At 42.5% G+C, this 20,953-nt stretch overlaps 1 gene segment (V, D, J or C); it reads left to right on the plus strand.

Annotated features, from left to right (window-relative positions):
* The first annotated feature begins 1,591 nt into the window (after nucleotides 1-1,591).
* The window catches only part of LOC148138590 (Ig heavy chain C region, membrane-bound form-like), a 30,135-nt gene continuing 10,773 nt past the window's right edge, over nucleotides 1,592-20,953 (plus strand). Inside the window, 5 exon segments of the C gene segment in view lie at nucleotides 1,592-1,784; nucleotides 3,707-4,015; nucleotides 4,474-4,803; nucleotides 8,054-8,181; nucleotides 15,400-15,517. Of these exon segments, the coding sequence occupies nucleotides 1,592-1,784; nucleotides 3,707-4,015; nucleotides 4,474-4,803; nucleotides 8,054-8,181; nucleotides 15,400-15,517 (1,078 nt within the window).

Below are 20,953 nucleotides of genomic sequence, written 5' to 3' on the forward strand. Positions count from 1 at the left end.
TAGTCCCTACCCTCCCCTTCACTGTTTTGATCACACAGCACTGCTCTTTGATGTGAAGGGCAGTGTTTGTCACTGGCCGCCCGGGTGTTTTCCTATCTTCCTGGTGGTGGAAATTAAATAAAGATTCGTGCACTTTGTGTCTTCCACCGTGTCTCACACCTGCACACACACACCATGGGTGCTGGGGATAAAATAAGCACTACCGCACTTAGGTGGTAGTGTGGGGGTTTAAAATAAAAAATAAAAAAATAAAAAATAAATTGTTCTGGAGGGCTCTCTAGGAAAAAAAAACTTCCGTCCCTCCCCTCCCCTTCACTGTTTTGATCACACAGCACAAAAAAATATATAACCAGGAGACCCGGGTGTCCATGGAGAAGGAGCACGCGGTGTCGACCAACACCCTGGAGTTGTTCAGGGAGAGGTGGGCGCCGCAGGGAGTGGAGTGCATTATTTCTCCCTCCAATTCTATTTTGATTTAGTCCCTACCCTCCCCTTCACTGTTTTGATCACACAGCACTGCCCTTTGATGTGAAGGGCAGTGCTTGTCACTGGCCACACGGGTGTTTTCCTATCTTCAAAGAAAAAAAAAAAAATAGGAGTGTGCGGGAGTCCTCCCCCTTTCTCTCGGGGATCTGGGGTGGAGGGTGCTGCACGCAGCAGTCCCCTGCAACCGCAGATTGCGGTGGTTCACGGACTCCCAGCCCAACTGCTTGTTCTGTGGCGCTGCGAAGTCCGTGGACCACGTGTATATTGGGTGTGGGCGTTTGCACTCCCTTTTTGATTTCCTGAAAAACCTTCTCCTCTGTTTTTGGCTGCACTTCAGTCCCACGCTCCTGATCTTTGGGCACCCGGTACGGAGGAAGGAGGGCAGGTCTGAAGACCTCCTCGTGGGTCTGCTCCTGGGCCTGGCCAAACTGGCCATTAACAGGTCCAGGCAGCGGGCCGTGGAGGGGGTCGTTAGGGCCGACTGCCTGCCCCTCTTCCGCGGTTACGTTAGAGCCCGGGTGTCCTTGGAGAAGGAGCACGCGGTGTCGACCAACACCCTGGAGTTGTTCAGGGAGAGGTGGGCGCCGCAGGGAGTGGAGTGCATCATTTCTCCCTCCAATTCTATTTTGATTTAGTCCCTACCCTCCCCTTCACAAGAAAAAGAAGATAAAACGAATACCATCAAAAGTTGTTACCTCCCTTCTAATTTAACCAGCCTATCATTTCTATGCCTCCTAGATTCCCTTGCAGTGTCCTCTAATTTTAGCCCTTCACATTGTCCTGCTGATCTTTCTGTGTGGATCTCAGCTTCTCTAGCACCCTGCACAATTATGATTCTGGTAATATCGGGGTTAGTATGATATATAAGAACTGATTGCATTTGTTATTAAATTCGTCAAATTATATATATATATATATATATATATATATATATATATATATATATATATATAATATATACATATGTGTGTGTGTGTTTCCTAAAGGCCGAGATGTTCTCCCTCCAACCCTTCTCCTAACTGTGAGCTCCAGTGAAGAAATCGCAAGCAGCAAGTTTGCAACCGTCGTCTGTTCAATCATCGATTTTCATCCAAAGTCAATCTCCATGAGTTGGTTGAAAAATGGCCGACCTTTAGATTCTGGCTTCTTCACGTCTCCCGTGTGTGAGGCGAGCGGGAACTTCTCGGTGACGAGTCGCCTGATGGTCCGTAATAGTGAATGGTTCAACAGCGCAGTCTATACCTGCCAGGTCACTCATGGAGAGAACACTCAAAGTAAAAACATCACTGCACTCCAGGGTAAGAGACACAGACTGCGAGAGCTACAAATCATTTTGAACTCGCATGTGAATCAAACACACACTTTTATTAGGCTTAGTAAACAGCACGGTACAGCTTCTCATTTACCAAAATGCCATGTGTCTCTTATTTCTGTTTGAGTGTCGCATTAGCATTGCTCATAATTCATTATTTTAACTAATCAGAAAAGCATGTTTCCTCTTTATTGAAGACGAATAGACAGTGAATTTTGTTAAATAGTTTGTTGGCTGACCATGCTGGGAGAGGCATTCAGAGTGCCGAGTCCTTGCCTGGTAGCGGCCGCAAGGATAATTTGGGGTCAGGGGTGTCTGAGAGGTATCTGATCGAAATCTAGAAAATACTGACTGACCGAGTTAGAGTAAACGTGGAGTAGATGTTTTGACCAGTAGGCGATAATAGGACCCACGGGTACAGTCTCAGAGTCAAAGGGAGCACCATCTGGAACTAAGATGGGGAGGAATTTCTTCTTCCAGAGGGTGATGAATCTATGGAGCGCATTGCTGCAGAGGGCTGTGGAGCCCAGGCTATTGTCTGTATTCAAGACAGAGATGGATCGGCTCTTGCTTAATTCAGGGAGAAGGCGGGAGAATGGGGTTGAGAAACATATCAGTCATAATCGAATGGCGGAGAAGATTTGATTGAGCGAATAGCCTCATTCTGATCCTCTATCTTATAGTTTTGTGATCTCAAAATGACATGGTAAAAATATGCAGTAACCCTTACTTGAAAATAAATGAAAATACGTTCAATACTTCATTCCCTGCTCAGGAATGACCTGTTGGCCTTGGGCATTGTACGACACAGACTTTTTTTATATCTGGTATTGAGCTCTTCCACTTCATTTATGGGATGTGACCACAGACCAAGTGGGTTTCACATTTGATTAACTAGGATAAACGTAATCTCACTGAGCTTCTTTCAGACGTTCCCTGTAATTAGCGAATGAGGCAGGTGAATAAATTCTGGTGGGAATGCGACAATAGGGATGAATGAACTAGGAATGAATGCCAGGCTAATTCAGCCTGATTTAGGATGGAGATGTTTACATAGTGATTCGTAGACATCTGAGTAAAACTAGTGCAAATTTCCATCGAGTTTGTAGATTAATTTAAGATGTTTCTGCTTTTTTTTTCAATGAAGAAAGTAAAAAATGCAGCCTGGTAAATAAAGTGAATCTACAGACCAGTCATGAACTCTTTGAAAGAAAGGAAAGACTTGAGGGGATGGGTGTTCTTCACGATGTCTAATGCTGTACTCAGTGCCTTGTTTTCAGGTCAACTCCAAATTCAACCCACAAGGAATAATGACATAAATTAGAGAATGCTCTCACACCAATAATGCCAAGTATTTTCGATTACGTGAAATATAATGAACAGAACTTCCATGGCCATTCACCGCTCCTGTAACACTTTAAATCCTCTGCAAATGCATGAAGACTAAGAGAATAATTATGACTAATTACAATTTTCCGAAATTCGGTATCTGATTTGGCACTTAGTGTGACCAGCAACGTAACGTTCATGGTCATAGAAATGAACTCATTATATACAGATTACTCTTGCCCCAAGTATCAATAGATGGTCTTAAGTAAGAGACCAACTCTGAAAGAAATATAACCCCGTGAATTACATTATAGCATCTTCGATGATTTTACTTTTTTCACAGGTTTCACTTTTTACAAAAACAGTGTTCTTTAGGAATAATTACACAGGCTACGTTATAGGTAATCACGAATTATTTCACAGATCAAAATATATGAACAATAGTAAGTATCGTTTCAGCAAGAGTTAGAAGTTGCCATTTCGAAGGTGGTTTCTTCACCCTGTGAGGAAATAACCCGAAGAGTGGGTATGCTGATCCTAAAGAGGCATTTTACATTGATTTTGATTGCTGTTTCATAGGAGATACTGTGCGCCACGATTACACGGTTAAAATCCTCCCGCCACCAGTAGAACACGTCTTGCTGGAGGCGACGGTGACGTTAAGCTGTGTTGTGTCCAATCTTCCTTCTGGAGTCAACGTCACCTGGATAAAGGAAAAGAAGCCTCTGAAATCAGAGATTGCTGACCTGTCTGGACAGAATCCCGACAGTGTGATCAGCAAATTAGATATTTCGACTGAAGCCTGGCTGAGTGGCGTTACTTTTGAATGTGTGGTGTACCATCAGAATCTACCGACTCCGCTGAGAGACTCCATCCACAAGAAGAAAGGTGAGCGGTGATATTAAAGCACAAAGAATCCCATGTGTAATTGAGATCGAGGTACATCAATGCCAAGCTTTGATTGGTAATGAGCAAACACTGCTGGGAGCATAAATGATGCATTTGATGGCAGAAAATCTAAGTATCTGATTAAGAAAGAGACAGACCAAAGGCTATTCTATTCCGATTAAATCAGATAAGGTGGGAAGGAATCTGGGTTGTGACGTCACCATCAGCAATGACACATGGACAGAATGTCCTCGTTGTGGGCTGGAAACATGGATGCGACTTTCAAATTAAACTTTTTACATCTTTTATTGAACATAGTGTCTACCACACTGCTCCTCTTAGAAAATGAATGTGAATAAATCCCAAATTAAAAATGGCATATTTTAATATTTAGTGAAATCGTGATATTGATTCTGGATTTTTATAGTTGATTTATATTTGTCTCAAATATTTTGCAGTGATTAATGCACTGGAGCCATCAGTGTCTGTGCTCCTGCCACCAACAGAAGAAATCTCCGCTAAGAGGTTTCTCTCCCTCACCTGTTTAGTGAGAGGTTTTTTCCCCCGAGAGATCTTCGTCAAGTGGACAAACAATGACAAGCCGGTGAATCCCAGTAACTACAAGAACACCGAGGTGATGGTGGAGAGCAACAACACCTCCTTCTTCATCTACAGCCTGTTATCCATTACAGCGGAGGAGTGGGCCAGCAGTGCTTCTTACTCCTGTGTGGTGGGGCATGAAGCGATTCCGTTGAAGATCATCAACAGAACTGTCGATAAATCCAGTGGTAAACATTTTTGTATACATTTGACTTGCAATGATGGACACTGTTAATTTATGTCAATAAAAATCTCAAAGTTGATTTAATAATTCAACAAAAGTAATAAAGTATTTTTTGTTCCTCCAGTTATGAGCTAAATACACAACTGCTGAATTAATTGATTCTCATTCTTACTTCTATTCCATCTGTGCAGTTCAGATGAGATTAGATTCCCTTCAATGTGGAAACAGGCCCTTCGGCCCAACAAGTTCACACCGACCTTCCGAAGAACAACCCACCCAGACCCATTCCCCTTCATTTACCCCTGACTAATGAAACCAACACTACGGGTAATTTAGCATGGCCAATTCACCTAACCTGCACATCTTAATACTGTGGGAGGAAACTGAAGCACCTGAAGGAAATCCACGCAGATGCGCGGAGAATGCGCAAACTCCACAATGTTAAATTGTATCATTAACAGGTCTGGGAAGCGTGTTTTGTGCAGTTAATGTTCCCTGCTCCGATACACCCTGGGTGAGAGACAGAGTAAAGCTCATTCATTGCAGGATTCCGCCAAGTACCTCATCCATCCTAAATCCCACTGTGATGGAATCTGACAATGTCCATTCTACATCAAGGGGACAACACAAGTTTTGATCTTGGTGTTCCTGATTTCCCGATTGGCCATTCTTACAAAATTCACGTCAGTTTTAAACTGTCACAATTCACCAATTAGAAACGCAAACTAAGAGACTTTTAAAATTAATTTTGATTGGACATACCAATAGTAAAGTGTGGAGATCAATTTGAATTTAACATTTGTTTCTGAAGAAATACAAGGGATCTTGCACCAACTCATGAGTTGACAGAATGCTTCTTTAGTTTCACACCAAAGAAAACCGACAGTTAAGTTGTTGAGGAGCACAGGGAAGAGGAGAGGAGGACGATGAACGGTCTGTACTCTTACTCCCAGTGCAGAGTTTTCTCGGTGGCGGCCCTCTATAATGTAACCCAGTTACTAACAGGAACATTCAGCTTCTTGCATACTGTTTGAAATTGTAACATTTCCGTGCAAAATAATACCTTTGAAGCATGTTTGACATGACTGGCCCTGTTAACAAATGATTAACAGTGACTCCAATAATCCAGAACTGATGTTTGCATCGTCCCGGTGTGAATTTCATAGTCTTGTCTCAGTTTTCTGGAACACATCGGATCAATTATGGCATTCTAACAACTGCTGTGCCATTGTTTCAAATACAGAGCACAAGTAACTATTTTTGAATAAACATATTCAGAAATGTTACTAAACATCTCTGGGGCAGTCGGGATTTGAACTCAGGCCTTTTGTCTCAGAGACAGAAATTCTATCACTGCAACAGGAGAATCGCACATAAAACGCTTATCTCTTCACGATGACGGGAAATGTTTCCTACAACACCAAGGTCGATGTAACTGTGGGCAATCAATTAAAATTAGAACAATAAACTTAGAATAATAAAAATTGCAGTTTGGCATAAGAGCAGAAACACACACAGATACAGAGAGATGCCCACAAGTACACACGTAAAGACGCATATACAGGCTCTCACATAAAGACAAATAATTATGCACATCCACTCAGATGTGCATATACATAAGATGTCACACACACATACACGCACAGAGCCACACATGCAAATGGCACTTGAACATTCATCTAAGCATTTACAAAAACTCACATACACCGAAAGAAAAGCTCTTACAGAAATAAACAGGGGTACTCATACATAACCATGAAAAACATAGACACACGGTAACACACAAATGGCCACAAATACATATGCATTCATACAGCACAATGCATTCCTGAAGAAGGGCCTGTGCCCGAAACGTCGATTAGCTTGCTCCTTGGATGCTGCCTGACCTGCTGCGCTTTTTCAGCAACACATTTTTCAGCTCTGATCTCCAGCATCTGCAGTCCTCACGTTTTCCTAGCACCAATGCATACAGGCATACATGCATGAACACAGATACAACATGCCAAAACTGCCCTCCTGAATGTCGATACACACAGGCACGTAAGTGCACAGAGAAAACGTTAATTTCATTATTTTCCCATTTTTATAATCACAAACATATGATGACAGAGGCAGCTTATTTTTTTATTTTGAAATCACGTTGATCAGCACATATACGCGGTCACACATACACACAAATTCAGAGTCTCACATGCAGACACGCAAGTGCACAGATCAACAAAACGTGGGGCATTTATTAAACAAGGATAATGGCACAAGCATCAACAAGCATCCACACACAATAACACAAACAAGCTTATCAGGGTATGGTTTAGGATAGATTGCCATACAAGCAGACATCATCACATAAGTATAAACATCCATCAAAACATGATGTTGCATGCTAACACTTGTTAAGCACAAACATGAAAATAACCTAGTGTAGCGAGAATCTGAAATTGACACATGAACACACATTTTAGACAGCACTAACGAAAAACGAACAGTCACAAAGACATTACGAGATAAACGTCGGCATCAATGACGTGGCATATTAGCATAATGATGCTTATACATTGTGAATTGAACAAAACTTACGTGCACAAATACATGAGCACACCAGCAATAAAGGAGCATGAATATGTTTATTCATGCACAGACTCAAACATGGGCAAGAGTGAAGTCAGAGTAAATCATGACCACATGCACAAACATTAAAGGAAAACCATGCACATCAAGCAGTTGATCAAGTAAATTAAGGGACACATGCACAAAAACGTATTCCTTAACATACAGACCCTACAAACAAAAATATGAAGCAAAGTTCTTATTGAGAATGCAACTTATTTTCATAATCTACCAAGCAATTTCTCACCAATAATAAAGATGAGAATCACATTTGAACTTTTATCTAATGATGGCCACGATTTTCAACTAAACTGCTGTCACAGCTTATATTTAAAATATAATGATATAATTAAAATAATCGTGCCTAATAAGCATTCCTCAAATAATAATATCCTTCAATAATAGATTAAAAGAAAAAGTAATTTAAAATGTTGTTACAGACAGTGAAGAAGGAACATGTGCATTTATTATTTGCAAGTTCTTGCCGAGAGTCAATAATACACTAAGAAATACAAATAGTCGCAATTGAGAAACATCTGCCTGCTTTATGAAGATGCAATGGTCTCTAGTTATATGACGTGGATGCAGATAGATCGGACTGGATCAATAAACATTTTAAATGCGTTCTCTCGGATTTATATTCATAGATTCAATGAACCACACTTGGATTGAAGACTATGAGGATGATAGTGGCAACATCTGGACAACTGCTTCCACGTTCACCACCTTGTTCTTACTGAGTATTTTCTACAGCGCTGCTGTCACACTGGTGAAGGTGAGAATAATCACATCTTTCACACGCCAAACAGCCCAATACGTTTTGTAAAATCTCTTAGTGTACCATTGAATAAAAATTAAATCTGAATGTCCCTGATCATAAATATCTGCGTCATTGCTTTATCTCTCTTTTCCAGGTTAAGTGAATGAGTTGTGGACCCCTTTGATTTTGCTGATCTGCTTATCAAGGTCTCTGAATTCCCAATCTACAATCTGTCCTGTTGCTGACTCTAACAGTGAAATCATTTTTGCTTCTCAGCGTGTAACTGGGATAATTAATCATGGATTTTCCTTTTCACTTTGATATCGTCGAGTTGATTGTAGTTGAAAAAAAGTGTAGCTGCCCAGTTGTTTAAAACCCATTTGTTTTTCTGTTAATTTGTTCCTTATTCAGAATGGTTGCCTACCCTTTATGATGAGATATTGTATTCCTTTTCTGTTGATGGTTACGATGTATAGAAACTCACAGCTCCGAGTGCACACGATCTCGTCTTAATGTGGCATCCAGCCATTGTATTCACGTCTGTTAACTTTAACATTAACGTTTGGATAAATTGCTTACTTAAATGGTTAATAAATCTCGAATGAATATGCACTAACCTTGAGTTTGCTTAATTCTTTCTTCAAGTCCAGTCAGTAATAAGGGTGGATTCTCAGAACTGGAGTTTTTCTCGCAAATAAATCTCATGGAGCATAAGTCTTGGGATCTATTTGACACACGCCTGTCAAATCCCACGAAATCAGACTGAGATCTATCAGACGCAGGGATATTACTGAACAGCAACCCTCAAAAATAATAAATTTTTGATCAGGCAAGGCAGCGCTCAGAAGTACTGGAAATATTCAGCCATTTGGATCTATGTGACGCAATATGGAATTGAGAACCAATCATAGCAACTGTTCCCAGCGTCTGGAAACTATCAGCAGAGGGGAACAGCCCCAATTTCTCAGTGTGGGCGCGGTACATCATCCCGGGAACAGTGTTGTGAATCAGTTACGCATCCTATCTCATAACTTTGCATTTTTCCAAAAATGTGGCTTCTGAAACTGGACGCAATATTCCAGGTCAGACAAGCGACTGTTTTATTTCAGTTTAACATAATTGCTTTGCGTTTGTTCGGTACAGCGTACTTGAAGTAAGGTTTATTTGCTCTTCTGTCCACATGTCATGGTACATTCTCTCATTTGAGCACATATACATGGAGGACCCTCTGCTCCTGCACCCCTTTGGATTTACACCCTTGTTATTGTATGTTCCCCTGAGTTCATCACAAAATAAAGAGGCAAGTCACATACTCCTGACACTGAGATCTATCTGACACAGCAATATTAATGAATATGAATCCTCAAAATTATAAATCACAGATTAATTTCGATCAGGGATGGCAAAGATCAGAAGCACTGGAAACCTTGCTGCTTTCCATGTCCTTTCCCACAAACTCTCTGCAAAACATTGAAGCTCTTAGCTTGTCTTCCAATACCCCAATATTTTACCTTAAATTGCTATTAATATGTTTCTGTAATTTGCCTTATAGACCAAAGCACAGCTTGAAACAACAAGCACTCCAAATACTGAATTCCGAGAGTGTACACGATAAGGCGACCTACATTCTGAAACGGCAAATACCCATTAACAAATGGCTGACAAGTACAAAACAGCGGGTGAGATGAATTTGAAATAATCAAAATATATGGAAAATATCCTGAAGCTACAACGGTGTAAGCAAGACCTGAGCAGACAGAATGGATATCGTTTTTTTTAAATTGTTATTTATATCCAGAATTTTCCTTCCAATATATAACTTTTTATTTCCCATCACCAAGTCACCCATAGCATCTTTATTTTCAGCTACTAACCATCACCAGTAAATTGAATAATTTATGTTCAAAGCCCCTCAAGGACAACCGACACCATCAAAGGTACGGCAGAAGTAGGAAGACCCAAAAGGAGATTGGAGTCAATTTTTCTAGTGGTGAAATATTAGTGCTGTTCTGACAGAAGGTATTTCTGAGGGATGGTCCAGTAAAGCTATGTGGGTGGAACTCAGAAATAAGAAGAACATGATTATTTTGAGGCAATTGTAATAGTCTCCCCAGTAGTCAGAGTGAAATTAGATAGTAAATATTTTGAGAGATCTAATTTGTGCGTAAGAGTAATAGGAGTGTAATAATAGAAAATTTTAACCTTCCAAACATAAAGTGGGACAGTCATGGTCTTAAGAGTTTGGATGGTGAGGAATTTGTTAAGTGTTGAAGAAATTTTTCTTCATTAATATGCAGATGAAACGACCACAGAAGGAGCAAACCTGTTCTACTCTTGTGAAATAAGGCAGGGAAAGTGACTGAATGGTTAGTAGGAGAGCAGTTTGGGTCAGGGGTCATAATTCAATTAGTTGCAAAATACCTATGGAAAGGATTGGCGTTATATATAAGATAAAGTTCTGAATTAGACGAGGGAAAATATTGACAGTATAAGACAAAAACTTTCAAAGATTGATTGGAGTAGACTGTATGCAGCGAAAGGGACAGCCAGCAAGAGAGGGGCTTTCAGAAGTGAGATAACGAGAGTTCAGAGGCGTGATATTCCTGTTAGAGTGAAGGTAAGGCTGGTAAGAGGAGGGAACACTGGAGGAATAAAGATGTTGAGGCTCTTGTTAAGAATAAGAACAAATCATATATTAGATATAGACAAATGAGATCAATTGAATCTCGAAGAGTACACGAGGTGCACGGACATTCTAAAGAGGGGAATGAGGAGGGCACGAAAGGAAAATGAGATAGCCTTGGTTGATAATGTTAAAGACAATCCAAAGAGATTCTACTCGTACATTAAGAGCAAAGGAGTAGAGATGTACAACATGGGAACAGTCCTTTCGGTCTCATTTTCCCATGCTGACCAGATATCCTAATCTAATCCCATTTGCCAGTACTTGGCCCATATCCCTCTCAACCCTTCGTATTCATATACATACTAAGATGCCTTTTAAATGTTGAAATTGCACCAGCCTTAACCACTTTCTCTGGCAGTTCATTCCATACACACACCATCCTCTGCATGAAAAAAGTTACTCCTTAGATACTTACAATGTTTCCCCCTCTCACTCTAAACCAAGACTCACGAGTATAGGTTTAGAGTGAGACTCTACCCACCACAAGGAAAAGGCCTTGTCTATTCACTGTATCCATGCCTCTCATGATTTTACAATCATTTATAAATTCACCCCTCAGCCTCCAACGGTCCAGGGAAGTCAGCCACAGCTCATTCAGCCGCTGCCTATATTACTCTACATGGCTGTGAATATGTACAGCCTCGAGGGATGGATTCTTAAATCATGTTGCATTTTATATTTTTTTTTACTATTAGTTACTTTAAAATGGAGGATGTGTGCCTTTTAAATTTGATACCAGTAGCACAGACCTGGGGAAATAAACTGCAACCAAAAGAAATGGAAAAACGTAATTGCAGTCCGGATAATCTCACCATATCATTCGTGTAAAAAGTAGTTCCCTGCTTTGACCTTGCAGTTAATAGAGCCTATTAATTAGTCCTGTGTTTGTAATAATTCTCATTTATCTGTCATTCTACATTTAGTTGTTATAGTTATCATGTGGATTACTGCACCTCTCTAAGTGTTTTAGCAAAAATTCAAACCAAACAAAATAAAACTGCAAATTAAATATTGTCTCTAATTATTACAAAAAAGCTATTCAATGACACCAAATTGGAAGAGGAATGTTGAAATATAGTCAACTCTGAGGACCAGAAGACGTTGCAAGAGATTATTAATTAATTTATGGTACGGTCAAAAAATTAGCAAATGAAGATCCACACAGATAAACGTAAGGTGTTACACCTTGGTAGGAATAATGTGCAGGTCACGTATTCAAAGATGCGTATTTAAGTGTGGGAGACAAACAAAGGGATCTCAGACAATTACATCAGTCATTAACCATTTCACCACAGATTCCGAAGGCTATAAAAATGCAAACAAAGCTCTGAGCCTTATCTCTAAAGGGATAGATTTGAAAGTAGGGTCCCTATAAATATTTGATTGACTATAATTATGAGTATCGCCTGTAGCTCCAATTGACATATTATAGAATGTACGAGAGAGAGTGAAGAGAAGATGTACAAGAATAATAAACAAATTTCTGACTGTGTATATCAGGGAAGAATTGTCGTGCTGTTCACTTCTCTCTTGAAAATAAGGTTGACAGTTCTGAAATTATGAAAGGTTTTGAAAAGAGAAGGTACAGATAAAACATTTCTCAATGGGGTGGAACATAACTAGAGGCTGTCAATGGAAGACAGTACCTCTAGAAATCCAAAAGGGAATTCAGAGGAAACTTCTTCACTGAAAGAATGATGAGAACGGGGAATATGTGATCAGCCAGAATAGTTGAAATTAATAGTTTAGATGTATTTCAAGGAAACCAGGTGAGCACTTGGAATGGATGAGAATAGAAAATTACAAAGGGCGACTTACATGAGGAATGATGTGAAACAGCTTGTGTGGAACATAAACACTGGCATGAGCTGATTGCGCAAAATGGTCTGTATTTCCTCTGTAAACCTATGTAGAAAATCACCGTTGTATGAAACAATCAGTGCATTAAGATCATGTAGAGGAATTATAAAGTTTCTCACAAAAAAAGTCTCAAGCATTCAGCACTGAATGTAAATGATTTTATCACATGCCCACTCTTTACTATTTGCTTGCTCTCACTGAAACAGCAGCAATCACAATACTCTTACTCGGATTAGGAATAACCCTTTGTCCATGCACCAATTGGGGGATTTTAATGACTCATTAATGGCCTCAATAGGATGTGCCAACCTGGTTCTGGGAATGTTGTGTACATTCTAGCACTTACGACTTCTTTCACTCACTTACTTTGATTTACAGTTCCTGTATTGATCGCCACCATGGACAGGAGACTGTTCCAGTATGCAGGTGGGATACCCTGTTGTGAGCAATGAGGTACTTCTTTGGGAGGGACATCGAACAAGCGTGTCTCTAGGACGCAGGAGGAGGTCTCCCACATAATGGAGGACCCGTCTGCTGCTAATAAACTGCCAGAATTGGTGGGAATAGACTCAATATGGACCACCTGAGTAGCCATCCATTCCCTTTTTTGGGATCAATAAAATACTACGGAGGTGGAAATATGAGAGGCACTGAAACTTCTTCCTTCCCTGGTCATCTTCCACCGTATTATCCACCTATCCAACTTGCAGCCTGTCCCTAAAGGGCTGATAGAACCCAGTCCCATTCCAATATTCCAGCACAAGAAGGGCTGGCAAACTGGTCAAAATTGATAAAGCTCAACATAGAACAATCTTGACCTGACTGACAAATTCCAAAATGTTACTTGAGATGAGTTCACCAAAAATGACAGAAGTACAGAAACAGGAGAAGGTTTATTTTATGTCTCAGAAGAGTTAGGAATGATGACCAGAAACACGAAACAGACATTTCCGCCACATCCCATTGGACCCCACTACCAGGGATATATTTCCCTCCCCACCCCTTTCTGCCTTCCGCAAAGACCATTTCCTCCGTGACTATCTGGTCAGGTCCACGACCCCCAACAACCCACCCTCCCGTCCTGGCACCTTCCCTTGACACCGCAGGAATTGTAAAACCTCCTCCCTCACCTCCATCCAAGACCCCAAAGGAGCCTTCCACATCCATCAAAGTTTTACCTGCACATCCACCAATATCAATTGCACCCGATGCGGTCTCCTTTACATCAGGGAGACTGGACGCCTCTGAGCAGAGAGCTTTAGGGAACATCTCTGGGAGATCAGCACCAATCAACCACACCGCCCTGTGGCCCAACTTTTCAACTCACGCTCCCACTCAGCAGTGGACATGGAGGTCCTGGGCCTCCTTCAACGCCGCTCCCTCACCACCAAACGCCTGAAGGAAGAAAGCTTCATCTTCCGCCTCGGAACACTTCAACCCCAGACCATCAATGTGGACTGCACCAGTTTCCCCATTTCCCCTTCCCCCACCTCACCCCCATTCCAAACTTCCAGTTCAACACTGTCCCCATAACTTTCCCATCTTCCTTTCCACCTATCCACTCCACCCTCCTCTCTGACATATCACCTTCATCCCCAGCCCTATTCGCCGATTGTACACTTTGCTACCTTCTCCTATCCTCCTCCCTGACCTATCTTCTCAATCCCAACCTCCAATTATCTATTGTACTCCATGCTGCTTTCTCCCTACCCCCACCCTCCTCTCTTTATCTCTCCACCCTGCAGGCCCTCTGCCTCTATTCCTGATGAAGGGCTTTTGCCTGAAACTTCGATTTTCCTGCTCCTCTGATGCTGCCTGAACTGCTGCGCTTTACCAGCACCATCTAATCTAGAATCTGGTTTCCAGCACGTGCAGTCCTTGTTTTTACGTAGTTGTTTTTTACATTTTTCTTGAATGCCCGATCTGTGAAAGTGCAATTGATCAATAACCACAAAATTAAAATCAAGTTAAAATGGTCGCTGGGTCTTCAATGTATTGCCAGACATTAAAATAACAGAAGTCGCACAATATTGCATTTCAAGCACTGATCAGCTAATTTAATGAAACAAGGTCATACTTCAAATTAAAAACGGCACACGATGGTGAATACTTCTTTAAAATTCCTCAATACGTTTACAAGAAATGACACTGAGGGCCAAAGCAAATTGCCAACTGTGGTGGCAGCAGGTGCCAACAGAGAAAAGGAGCAGGCGCAAGGAGTGAAACCACTTCTTCAACACTTTGCATTTGCCACATAGTCTAGAAATTTCAGTCTGAGATAAACTCAACACTTTAACGCTCTACTGCTGCTTGTCCTCCACTAAGTACTCAGCATTTCTTGTTCAAGGGAGTAGGGAGAAAATGTGTCAATAATTGAGAAGCCATTTTTCTTGAATGTACTATGATCGGGAGTTGTGTCCATGTCATTGTTTCTGTGATATGTCTTATCGAGTAGCATACAGCACTGAAACATTTACATCTTCATGAAACGATTTCTGATGGTCAAACATATGGCCACCAGCTCTACAGAAATTCCTTTGTCACCTTGCTGTTTTGCAAATGAAGCATAACATGGTCATACATTGGATCAAACTTACTTTTTGACTTTCATTTTCTTTTCTTTTGAACTTAAATTGTCAACTTCCTCAGAACTTAGACAGAGTTTGGACTCCATGTTTGTTTCACAGCTTCAATTGAACGCAAGAACAAATTTAGGAACTCCAAGAAAGCGCTTTCAACTACAATTAAAGAGGCGACTTGATATAGCACTTGTGGAAAATGGGATCGAATATTATGGGGAGAAAGGTATTGAGTTGGACAATCAACCATGATGGTGATGAATGGCACAGCAGACTCGAAGGATTGCATGGCCTCCTCCTGCTCCTATTTTCTATGTTTCTAAACTGGTTTAAATACTCAAGAAAAACCTGAAGTTTCAGAATTATAAGCCTTCATCACATGATTTAGGTGAACGGGTTACACACTAGATTATTTATTTAGCATATAAAGTTAGTCCATATGATCTCTCAGTATTGTTGCTTGAGGCTGAGATTACAGTACATTAGAAGCTTTCCCACCACTGAGATGAATCTGTTTGCTGGACTCATCCAGACAATTTTGAAGAAAAATATTTTAACGAAAAATATTTTAACTGTTGTGATTCTCCAGTCTCTGATTCCATACCTGTATTTGAACAGGATTAGGTTGTTGTGGACATTACCGCTGCAGCTTCAATATTACTTTTATCTATATCCGAAGTTGTCTCCAATTCAGTTGTTATCAGTTACCAACACTCTATGAAAATCAGCCTTTCTAATTGAAGCAGAAATTGCAGCAGAATTCTACTTTCCTGCCACAGATGCTGCCAGACCTGCGGAGATTTTCCAGCAGTTTCATTTTTGTTTCAGATTTCCAACATCTGCAATTTTGTTTTATTTTAGCCTTTCTAAAATTCTGTCAAACTTCATCTCATCCAAGTATCAAGTACATTTTTTCACCATGAACTGGACATCAATTTCCTCTTCATAATGCCTCAGCCAGATCCCTGCCCCTATGCAGTATAAACATGGGATGGATGATAATTGGCCCCAATCATTCTTTTGCTTCGCTTTCACTTTTTGTGACTAAGGCTGACTTTTGGATTCCCTTTTAATGTTAGTTGCCAGTCTCCTTTACTCTTCATGCCCCCTCTGAACTGTGTATATTTAGCACGGTTCTCACTGGGGTTATCAATAATCCGTATCCTTTGCAAAATCATCCAGGCAATTTTTGTTCTTGTCTTTGCCAACGTTTCCTGCTTGTGGAAACGATAAGCTGCACTGTACAGCTGAAGTTGAACATTGCCAAAATTTGTGCTTAAATGTCTTTGTTCAAATGCCCTCTTGCCCCATTGAAATCAGACCTCCTCCAACTCAGAATTATTCTGGATTGTTCTTTGTTCATTTTATACACAAGCTAACATCTTTTGCTACAATGATCAATGCTTCCTTAAGTGATCCCAGTCTAATATTTAATGCAGTTTATGAATGTTTTGTGTATGCACACAGATTATGAAGTTGGCAGTGCGGATTGCTATATCATTAGAATTCTGAACTTTTTAAATAGGGCCGTCACATTCAAAATAAGGAAATTGTGACAAATGTTTATAAAACGCCCTGCTTTTCCAACACAGCTAGTATTTATGCTGCATGCTTCAGGAAGGGATTTGAGAAGGTGCACAAAAGATCCACAAACATGTTACCGGAGATGAACAACTGCACAACTGTGTGGCTAGTTTGAAGAAGCTCGGGCTGCTCTTTATGGAGAAGAGAGGACGAAGAAGACATTTTACAAGTTTTCAAAGTCATGAGGGATTTCGATAGAGTAGAGTAAAAGGGTTTGGGAATGCATCTGGATTGTTTACTCTTTGGAGGGTTGTTGCGGACTTTTAGGGTCAAGTGGCCTGTTTCCATACTGTATGGATTCTTCTTTAAAAAGTCCTGAGAAGAAAAGGACACTAATTTAAGATTATCAGCAAATAAAAACGGTTGCAAGCAATTCTTTTTTGAAAGAAACAGCATAGTTTGGAAACTGGAATGGTCTGCCTAACAGTGTAGTGATGGATGCAGCTTCCACTGAGTTGTTCAAAAGGAATCTACAATTTTCATAAAGAGACGTTTTGCAGTATCAAATAGTAAAAGGACTTGGTAGCGAACGCCCCACGCTCAACGACCACGCCGCATATGTCTCTGCTCCCACCCCGATCCCCGCCCCCACGCCTAACGCCGTCCCGGTCCCCGCCCCCACGCCTAACCCCGCCCCACGCCGATCTCCGTTCCCACGCCTAACCCCGCCCCCACTCCCAGCTCCAGTCCCATACCAGGTCCGAGCTCCTAGCTCCCAGCCCTGCCGTATTTTCACCATCCCTCCAGACCTCCCCCTCTCTGAGGATGAAATATTAGTCCTCAGCAGAGGCCTCACCTTCATCCCCCTATGCTCCCGGATTAACGAATTCAACACGTGGCGAGGCATCGAGCATTTCTTCTGCCGCCTTCGCCTCTGCGCCTACTTCTTCAACCAGGACTCCCACCCACTCTCTCACGACCCCTTTTCCCGCCTCCAACACACCCCACCCACCTGGACACGCCGTGCTGGCCTCTTACCTGCCCTCGATCATTTCATAGCCAACTGCCACCGTGACATTGACTGCCTCAACCTCTCCACCCCTCTCACACACTCCAAACTCTCACCCTCGCAACATGCAGCTCTCCACTCCCTCCGCTCCAACCCCAAACTCACCATCAAACCGGCAGACAAGGGAGGCGCGGTGGTAGTTTGGTGCACCGATCTTTATACTGCTGAGGCTAAACACCAGCTCGTGGACACCTCCTCCTACTGCCCCCTTGACCATGACCCCATCTCCCACCACCAAAACATCATCTCCCCGACCATCCATAACCTCATTAACTCAGGGGATCTCCCATCCACCGCCTCCAACCTCATAGTCCCACAACCCCGCACCGCCCGTTTCTACCTCCTGCCCAAAATCCACAAACCTCTCTGCCCCGGACGACCCATTGTCTCAGCCTGCTCCTGCCCCACCGAACTCATTTCTGAATACCTTGACACGGTCCTGTCCCCCTTAGTCCAAGAACATCCCACCTACGTTTGGGACACCACCCATGCCCTCCACCTCCTCCATGATTTTCACTTCCCCGCCCCCCAACGCCTTATCTTCACCATGGGCATCCAGTCCCTATACACCTCCATCCCCCATCACAAAGGCCTCAGAGCCCTCCGCCTCTTCCTTTCCCGCCGAACAAACCAGTATCCTCCCGCTGACACCCTCCTTCGACTGACTGAACTGGTCCTCACTCTTAACAATTTCTCTTTCCAATCCTCCCACTTCCTCCAAACCAAAGGAGTAGCCATGGGCACCCGCATGGGCCCCAGCTATGACTGCCTCTTCGTTGGACATGTGGAACAGTCCATCTTCCGCAGCTACACTGGCACCATCCCCCACCTTTTCCTCCGCTACATCGATGACTGTATTGGTGCTAGCTCGTACTTCCACGAGGAGGTTGAACAGTTCATCCACTTTACTAACCCCTTCTACCCCGACCTCAAATTTACCTGGACCATCTCAGATTCCTCCCTCCCCTTTCTAGACGTCTCCATTTCTATCTCGGACGACCAACTCAACACGGACATTTACTATAAACGGACTGACTCCCACAGCTACCTCGGTTACACCTCCTCCCATCCTGCCCCCTGTAAAAACGCCATCCCATATTCCCAATTCTTTCGCGTTCGCCGCATCTGCTCCCAGAAGGACCCGTTCCAATACCAAAAAAACCCAGATGGCCTCCTTCTTCAAAGACCAGAATTTCCCTTCAGACGTGGTTGACGATGCTCTCCAAAGCATCTCCTCCACTTCCCACTCCTCCGCCCTTCAACCCCGACCCTCCAATCGCCACCATGACAGAACCCCACTGGTCCTCACCTACCACCCCAACAACCTCTAGATACATCTTGTCATTCTGCGTCATTTCCGCCACCTCCAAACAGACCCCACCACAAGGATATATTTCCCTCCCCACCCCTATCAGTGTTCTGAAAAGACCAGTCCCTCCGCGACTCCATCGTCAGATCCACACCCCCCACCAACCCAACCTCCACTCCCGGCACCTTCCCCTGGAACCGAAAGAAATGCAAAACTTGCGCCCACACCTCCCCCCTCACTTCCCTCCAAGGCCCCAAGGGATCATTCCATATCCGTCAGAAATTCACTGCACCTCCACACATATCATTTACTACATCCGCTGCACCCGATGTGGCCTCCAATACATTGGGGAGACAGGGCGCCTACTTGCAGAATGTTTCAGAGAACACCTCTGGGACACCCGCACCAACCAACCCAACCGCCCCGTGGCTCAACACTTTAACTCCCCCTCCCACTCCGCCAAGAACCTTGGCAGTTCCTTGGCCTGCTCCATTGTCAGACCATGGCAACACGACACCTGGAGGAAGAGCGCCTCATCTTCCATCTAGGAGCCCTCCAACCACAAGGGATGAATACAGAGATCTCGAATTTTCTCATTTCCCTTGCCCCCACCTTTTCTCAGTCCCAACCCTCAGACTCAGCACCGCCTTTTTGATCTGCAATCTTCTTCCCGACCTCTCCGCCCCGACACCCTCTCCAGCCTCTCGCACTACCTTTTATCTTAGCCTGCTTGGCCCACCCTCCTCATTCCTGAAGAAGGGCTCATGCCCGAAACGTCGAATCTCCTGTTTCTTTTATGTTGCCTGACCTGCTGCGCTTTTCCAGCAACATATCTTTCAGATCTGATCTTCAGCACCTGCAGTTCTCACTTTCTCTTGGTAGCGAACGTCGGTAAGTTCCTCTTTGAGAGCTGGGCCGAACATAATCAAATCATTGTCTCCGAGCTGTTACCATTGATGGTTGTTTAACATTGCACAAACTGCCAGCTCTCCAGTTATTTCCTAATGGTTTGTCATTTTATCAAATAATGACTAACTTAGTCATGCAGTCAACTAAACTTACTTTGCAATTTACTTCACTTGATCCAGGAGAACCTGCATTCCCATTTTCCTCACCGTTTGCTAAGACAATGTTTCCAGATCTGTAATTCATCAACGTGCACAAATTAAGTCATTTAACATAAGTAAACTTATCCAGAATTAACTCCAAAGCAGTTCAACAACAAAAAAAAAATCGCAGACTTGTCAGTCAGTATTCTACGCCTGGTCAACGAGTTTTCTTACGTTCGTCAATGACTGTGCAAGATAGTTGTGTTGGTATAGGGTTCTTTTCATTTCCACAAGATGTCTACAGTACAACACAATGAGGCAATGCTGGGGTTGGGGTGTGGAACAGATAGCACAGAGGGAAAAGATGAGAACACCATTTCTTCAGCATGTCACCCTTGTTCATAGCCATTTCTTGGCTATGCAAGACCTTCATACTGAAAGACAAGCAAAATTCAACCGTCCATTGAAAAACTTTGGATGTTTTATGCCGATTCAAGTTAGATCTCTTAAAATGTGCCATCATTTCTGAACTAGTCAAGCAGTTGTTTTCTGTGATTGTTCTCACCTGTGCTGGTGTTCACCACGCTGCCATGGGATGCCTTGGTGAGGCAATCCTGACATAATCTTGCAATTACTGCCAGAACTTTCCTTTCACATTATTGATACCAAATATAGCAGATTTCATCTGACCTCAGACCAAACGTACTTCCC

Source organism: Chiloscyllium plagiosum, unplaced genomic scaffold, assembly GCF_037043375.1.
Source record: "Chiloscyllium plagiosum isolate Xiang-an unplaced genomic scaffold, Cpla_swu_hap1 HiC_scaffold_40, whole genome shotgun sequence".
In the NCBI taxonomy this organism is placed as follows: Eukaryota; Metazoa; Chordata; class Chondrichthyes; order Orectolobiformes; family Hemiscylliidae; genus Chiloscyllium; species Chiloscyllium plagiosum.